General features: G+C 38.1%; 2 protein-coding genes across 2 annotated transcripts; both read left to right on the top strand.

The window, feature by feature from the left end:
* Positions 1-1,170: 1,170 nt before the first annotated feature.
* On the top strand, positions 1,171-2,351 carry LOC149011994 (uncharacterized). The gene is made up of 2 exons (XM_089162807.1): positions 1,171-1,737; positions 2,217-2,351. Exons 1-2 carry the CDS (start codon positions 1,171-1,173, stop codon positions 2,349-2,351), a joined length of 702 nt encoding a protein of 233 aa, XP_089018933.1.
* A 3,738-nt stretch (positions 2,352-6,089) lies between these two features.
* LOC149011993 (Plant invertase/pectin methylesterase inhibitor superfamily protein) lies at positions 6,090-7,125 on the top strand. Its single transcript, XM_089163254.1, has one exon. The coding sequence runs from the start codon at positions 6,339-6,341 to the stop codon at positions 6,936-6,938; it is 600 nt and encodes a 199-aa protein (XP_089019380.1). The 5' UTR covers positions 6,090-6,338; the 3' UTR covers positions 6,939-7,125.
* The last annotated feature ends 617 nt before the right edge of the window (positions 7,126-7,742 follow it).

Below are 7,742 nucleotides of genomic sequence, written 5' to 3'. Positions count from 1 at the left end.
ATACCATTGACACCCCTAGTAATTACTATGGTTTGAGCCTTTATCGGTGATATTCAAGATACTCAAATTGAATCCACTGGAAGAAAAAAAATCAAAGATCCAGCAAGATGGGTTCCACAAGGCCCATTTTCACATCCTCTATAACATGTTCAAAGCCCAACATCATAATGGGCTGAAGCGAAGCCCATTATAGGCCACCATCCCAAAGATCTAGTGAAAAGACTCCACATCAGAGCTCATCTGATTTATGATTTAGAGCCCAGAAAGGTGTACTTGTGACTTGTGAGACTGTTTAAGCATGGATGCTCAGTTAGGTAGAGTGTCCAATCGACTAAATATATAGAGAGAAAATTAGGTTTTGGTAGAATAATTAACTATGACGATTAATTAAAATAATTAACCAGTGTTACTATGCATTCCAATAATTTGTAAGATAATAATGATTAGAGAAGACCGATAGGGTCAATTAGCTAGATAATTAGAAGACTAATCTCTAAGCAAACAGTTATATCTCTCCAGATATTATATTCTAATTAGCAAATCAAGAGAAAAGAATCTTTATAATATAAATAAAAAAATTAAAAAAACACTACTGAGAGAATATCTTCAAGGAGCAATTCGAATATTCTATTGGATCTTCACATGCCATATACCTAACCGGGTCATAGTAAGGGAAGAAGGGATGTAAAAGGTCCACCCGATCCAGATTAGCCTCGGCCAATTCGGATCTTGATTAACCCTGATCCGGCCCATCTGTTTTTACACCCGCTTCGTTTCTTAAAAAAGGGTAAAAAATCATATGAGAATCTGATTTTTCAACCCATGATTGCAAGAGCAAGACTTACGACGAAGACCACCCATTTATTTTTGGTGAAATTCGGCATAAGTTTTGGATCTACCTTAAGCATCTGGCTCGATTCCCAGCATCTCTAGCAGATTCCCCCAACCCAACCCATGCAAGGAAATCTGACGGTCCACATCTTTCGTTCTTCCTCCATAAATTACACTTGGAATCCCCCTCTCTTTTCTCCATAAACTGAAACTATAGCCACTACTACACATAAAAGAAGCAGAAACCGGAGGGAAAGAAAGAAGAAAAAAAGATATAGAGAGATAAAGAGCAGAATTATTTCCTCTTTTGAGTCTCTTGCGGCTAATTCGCTCGTCGCCATGGATGTCTTTCAATCTCAGGTGGAAGCTCTTGCCTTCAACTACGTGAGCTTTGAATACTTAGCCAGCCTGCAGAGTCTCTTGACATGTATCGCCATTTTCACCGCTGCAATCAGTTTCTGGAGAATCAGAACCCTAGGCTCCAATTCCTTACATCGAACCAAATCATCAGATGATGATTCTCCTTCTTCTTTGGACAGAAGTTGTTGTTTCACTCCAAATACATCTTCTCCAATGCAACCAGTCTCCACCTGGTCTGAGAAGGAATCAGAAGAGCAGGTGGAGGAGGTAGAGGTGTATCATCAAGAACAGATCGCCTGCTCTTCTTACATCGGCGTCGGAGACATCGAATATGACGACAAGGAAGATAACGGCAACGGAATCAGCATCATGGAAGACAAATTCGCGTTCTATTTTCAAGGTGAACAAAGCGAATGCGACGGCGACGGCGACCGATGGAGCGTTGATGTGGTTTGCTCGTATTACAGAAAGGAGCTTTACTGCGACGGAATCAAAATGATGGGAAGAGGACGTGAGCTTGGCTGGTACGACTCTCAAGATTTAACGGTGTTTAACGGTAGCGTCGTTAGGTTGTGGGACTGTCATAGACGGAGATGCTAAGCGCCGTCCGGTGGTGGTGGTGGTGGTGGTGCTCTTATCATTTTTAATGATTAGTGATTAGAGAACCGGACTCTGAGAACCGGAGAGGATAATTAATTTATCCTGTAAACTGTAAATACTTATTTTTGCAAGGTTGAGAAATTCGACCTCACTCATCTCGAATATATTAGACCTTCCTTTTCTCAAGAACTTGAATAATCAGGACCGTCAATTGACTTGATGAGTTGATCACCACCGCATAAATAGTGATGCTGCGTGGGTCTGTAATCTGTATAATATCACATCCATTAATTTAACCCGTGAGGGTGAGGGTGAGGGTGAGGGTGGTGATTGATGAGGAGTGAGGAGTGAGGAGTGAGGAGTGAGTGGTGAGTGGAGCCCATCCATTAATTGGCATTTAAGAATATATGGGGACCACACCACAGACACAGTCTGAGGTTTGCAGGGTCCAGTCGCAGGAGGTAACTGGTGGTGGTGGCTATATCGTACAAATGCAAGCAATGACAGCATATGACAGCATAAGGACATGCAGCACGTCATTGCTTGCTGGCGAGCGTTAGGTGAGCAACTCAATGCCTGGGGAATCCCCAAGAGAAGGCTGGGCCACTTATATTATATATTATTTCTTTCTTATTTTATATTCAACACCATAGGCCATAGCCAACCACACAAGCTTATTCGACTTGGTCCCCCTGCCTCTTCCCCCCAGCAAAGTTGAATATGTGGAAATGGTTTGTTTTTGTGGCATTACGTGACTCTAGATCCTCTACCCATTCAAAAAACAAAAAATTCACCTGCAATAGGGTGGGTCCCACCTTTGGATGCTGATGGAGTGATTTAGAAATCGAACCCCTCCCTCCCATGGGGAGGAATATTATACAAGAGACATATCAGAGTAATTTTATGTTATAATTCATCAATACATTTTAATAAACATAACTTAGGATTCATATCTTCTACAATTATCACCCCTACAATTCTATATAAAATTATGTCATATGATATTTAATAATTCAGCTGTCACAATTAAAACCCAACTAAGAATTGAATTTAATGAAGGGTTAAAAAAAGATGAGAGATGTATTAAATTGGATCTTCTCTCACTGCCCCAAAAGCCAATATCAAAAGCAATGTAAAATCCTTTGCATACAGAGAAACTATTCATTGCATTTGGTATGCTAGAAACAATTGTATCCACAAGGCTACAGTAGTGGCTGTTCTTGCACACTCGTCGACGATTCAATAACTCACAAGAATATATCAAAGACAACAGTGTAACCAAAGTTTCTTTGAAACATGTGGAATCAGAGTGAAGATGAAACACAAACAAAGCACTTCATATCATTGAATAAAACCTCCCGATGACTGGATGGCAGTAAACTGTGACGGCTTTGTAAAGGGTAATCAAGGTGGGTGTGGAATTATTGGAAGAAGCTCAACTAGCCAATTAATATTTGTCGCTGCATGCGGGTTAGCTAAAGCTAATGTTCTGAAGATGGAATTAAAAGCAATTCTCTGTAACCTTACTCAAGCCGATCACCATAGTGTGTCGAAGCTACAAATTCAATATGACTCCCAAATGGCCATTTGAATCGTTACGGAATCACTAAGCACTCCTTGTGCAGTGTAGGATGTTTTTTATGATAACCAGGCGATCAAACAAAGATTCTACAGGGTTGTGTTTCTCCATCATGTTCGTGAATCTAACGTGTGTGTTGATTTTCTTGCTAGCTTTGCTATGGTTTCTTCAGAAACCCTCTTGGACCCCTATAACCTCTCACGTGGCTTGTCCGATCTAGTTTTTGAACAAACTCGCGGGAAACATTATCAAAGGATGTAATCTCTCTTTTCTTTCCAGTTTCTAATTCAAAGCACCTTTTACTATTAGGCGTGCTAAGGATGATTTTTCATCATTTCCTTAATTGTCTCTCATTTGAATTCTTTCTATATTATTTACTCCTCTCATTTGAATTCTTTCCATTCATTATTCCTTCAATTCGAATTCTTTCCATACCATCTCATTCCTTCAATTCATCAGTATCCTAATTTGGTTTTGGCTTGATGGGTATCTCTATTAAATCATTTCCATACATTGTATTTCCATACAAACATTTCCATGTATTATATTGCTATACAAACATTTCCATCTATTATATTTCCATACAAACATTTCCTTGTATTGTATTGTATTTTCATGTTTATAACTTTCTTTTATTGTTCATAATTACCTACTAGCATGGGATGTATGCTACCTATATATTTGAGGTTCTCTCATATGAAATTATTCAACCATTTCTACTATTGAGGTTGTGTCTTAATATGGTATCAGCCTAAACACGATTCTACATTTTTATTCGCCACGTCTTCTTCTTCTTCTTCTTTCTACCTCTTCTTCAATGGCTACCAATACTAAATCTGTTGATTTGGATTCCTCCTCTCCATTTTTCCTTCATCACTCGGACAATCCAAGTGCCATTTTGATCACCCAACCATTGAAGGGTGATAATTATCCGACTTGGTGACGTGCTATGCTATGCATATGGCTCTTGAAGTGAAAAACAAACTTCAATTCATTGACGGCTCTCTTTCGAAACTTGTTTCTGATTCAGTTTTGCTTCCTCAATGGATTTGCTGTAACAGCTAGTATGGTCATTTCTTGACTCTTCAATGCTCTTGTTCCAGATATTGCTCATGAGGTTTGGGACGACCTTGAGGCTCATTATTCTCAACAAAATGCACCTCACATTTTTTAAATTCGTCATGCCATTTCCACCCATCATATTGAGTTTGTGTCTTAATATTTACAACAAAAAAAAAAAAAAAGATGAGAGATGAAATTGGGCAAAATTTTAGGAATTTATTAGATTCAATTCTTAGTTGGGTTTTAACTATGATGGTTGGATAATTATCTACCACATGTCACAATCTTAGATAGTAATTACAGAGAAAAAATCATCTATTTTCTATTGTGCACAACAAGGCACATTTATACCAAATAACTGGTTGAGATAGCAAAGAAATTACAAGGCTATTTTGAAATTTTCAAATTTGAAATCAATATTTAAATCTCAGTCAGTTATTGGCATAAATGTACACAACAAAGAATTTTTTTTTTTTTTTTTTTTCCGAGATTGTAGGAAGTGAGAATTGTAAAAAATGTGAACACACATACCTAAACCGAGTGATTGTCTAAGCCCAGTTAGACTTATCAAAAGAAAATATAAGCCCAGTTAAGCCTATCAAAAGAAAATAAATCTAAGCCCAGTTAGGAGTTTTTATCAGTTATAACCAGTTAGCCCAATTATTTGATAGCCTGGGCTCAGCTAGGAAGCCCAGATTCCTTTTCCCGTTTGTAAGATCAAAAACCATTAACAATGAAATAAGGAACAAGATCATTCTACAGGAATGAAAACAACCAGGGAAAGTAAAGAAAAAAGGAATTTGGCAATTGGCAATGTCCAATGGTTGTAAAGCATCCATCACCTATATATTTACTGGTTTCTTGGGTAAAAATATTTACTGGTTTTTATCATCCCATACATGATAGGAAAGTCATAAAGAAGAAGAAGAGTGCAATATAATCTCCATTTCGAGACATGCTCCAAAAAAAAATGTTTGCACCATAAAAGGCCAAAGTGGGCCAGTATTATTTAAGGTCTCCAAATTTGTTTCTTTACATCTCCAGTAGGGAATAGCCCTATCAAAGCCCAGAACATAACTTCAAGGAGGATCCAAAGCTTCCTTCTGTTACCCAAAAAGGAAAATGCTTACACCTAAAAAGAAGAAGAGATGGGTGTGATCAAGGCAAGCTATCAAGTGAAGAAGACAAAATCCTTAATTGCTGTTTTTTTTTTTTTTGGCCAAAACCTAAATGAAATTTTATAAAATATTTTTCTTCACTCTATATACAAAATGGTAATTTCAAAGTTAAAGTTAATGAAAAATAAACATTGGGTTTTTGTAATATTCAAAATTTACAGGATTGACAAAATAAAATTTAAAAAATAATAATGAAAAAATAAAACTCTTATCTTTTATGTATTATTGAAACACATGTACGTGAAATATCTTATTTTTGATGATATTCATGTGGCAAGTAGCTGAGAGAAGTTTTTACTAGTGTATTTATTTTAAAGATAGCAGCAGCTTTTGGTTGTGAAAAAACAAACACAACAGCGTCACTGTGGACCCCAATCCACATGTCCCCAAGAAGATGGAGATTGGAGAAGGCAACATGAAATTGGTAATGCTGATCAATAATCATAAAGAATAAATAAGATCTCAATGGGAAACAAGATGCCAGGTTTGGTTTGCAGCAAGGTTTTAACACTGGCTGTTCATTCTTAAATTTACTGCTCAACCAACCAATCCCAGTTACCTTACCTAATCCCTATTTATATAGATACTCAGAACCCTAGCTAGTAAGCTACCACACAGCTGCTCACTTCACTTCACTACCAAATACCAACTACACATTACTTCAAATCTCTTCTTCTCTGTGTTTCTCAGATTTCAGAACTTGGAAGGGAAGGAAGAAAGCCAAAAACATGAAAATCTGGTTCTGGGTTTGCACCTTATTCTTCTTCTGCTGCTTCTTCCTTAATGTTTCCAGTGCAGGGAAGTCCGGTGGATCAGAAGATCTGGTCCGTACATCTTGCGTACACGCCAGTTACCCAGAGCTCTGCTTTCGAACACTCTCCACCTACAGTAGCCAAGCCAAGACACCCAACGACCTAGCCCAAGCTGCCGTCACCGTCAGCCTCTCTCGTGCCGGAAAGGTCTCTCAGTATCTAACGCGCCTGGCCAGCAGTTTTGGTGGTGAAGGAAGCAGCAATAAGAAGCAACGACTCGCTGTGACGGACTGTGTCGAGCAGCTGTCTGACTCGATGGACGAGTTGCGGAAGACTCTGTCGGAGCTCCGATACATTAGTAACCGGACTGGAAAGTTCCGGTGGCATATGAGTAACGCCGAAACTTGGGTGAGTGCTGCACTCACAGACGAGGACACGTGTCTTGATGGGTTTCACGATGTAGGTGAGTCCGGTGGGAATGCAAAGGATGTGAAGCGCAAGATGAGCAATGTTGCCAAGGTTACGAGTAATGCGCTCTACCTTATCAATCGCCTTGATGATGCTCGTGGCCGTTGATGAAATGCTCAAATTCACTGTATTTGGGCATTTCATATATATATTTATGAATACTTTATTAAGAGGGCTGTTAAGTTAAGTTAGTCTTTCGTTTATTTTTTTGTGCTTTTTAATAGCCAATTTAAATATATTACTTCTGATCTAATAGTTCCTCAAAATCTCATAGTTCCAGTTTATTAATTACTGAAAAGATTTTATAATTTTTCTACCAAAAAATAAAAAGGAAAAAAATAAAGAATTTATAATTTTTGATTAAGTTGCCTTTGTTTGCAAAGGTAAAAATGTGAACTCCATGTGTAGTGAGGTGCGGAGAAAGAAATAATGGATTTTATAGAAAATGTTAATTATGGGTCTTATTTTAATTTTTCTTTCACAAATCTCAACTTTATGGGTTTGAAAACTAGGCCAGTTTCTTTAATTGGCTTTTGTTTGCGGTGGTTAGGAAAAATGGATGAGAAAAAAGGGGTCCCTGTTCGTGGGTGGAGTGATGTTTTGGAAATGTTTTGGTAGGTTATTGTATAGCGCGTCTGTACAGCTGTGTTGGTCGCCATCTTTAAAGAATTTGGTGATAAATTAATACGAGTATCACCGCTTTATTATGGAAGCATGGTTTTGCACTTAAAAACTTTTCTTAAACGAGTTTGTCTTCTAGTCTCGTTGCTTTACATCCCGTGTTTTCACTTTTCTGTGAGGAAATTCATTAAACAAAAATCAAGAAAGAGAAAAAAAGGGGAGAAATATCAGGGCCAGTCTCTAAACCCCAAAAGGGCAAAATCAAATCCGCCCACGTGAGAGTGGGGGCCC

This window comes from Hakea prostrata, chromosome 7, assembly GCF_041222555.1.
Source record: "Hakea prostrata isolate BN-2017 chromosome 7, UWA_Hpros_2, whole genome shotgun sequence".
NCBI lineage: Eukaryota > Viridiplantae > Streptophyta > Magnoliopsida > Proteales > Proteaceae > Hakea > Hakea prostrata.
Note: the sequence above shows the minus strand (reverse complement) of the source record. Positions and strands in the feature narration are given on the sequence as shown.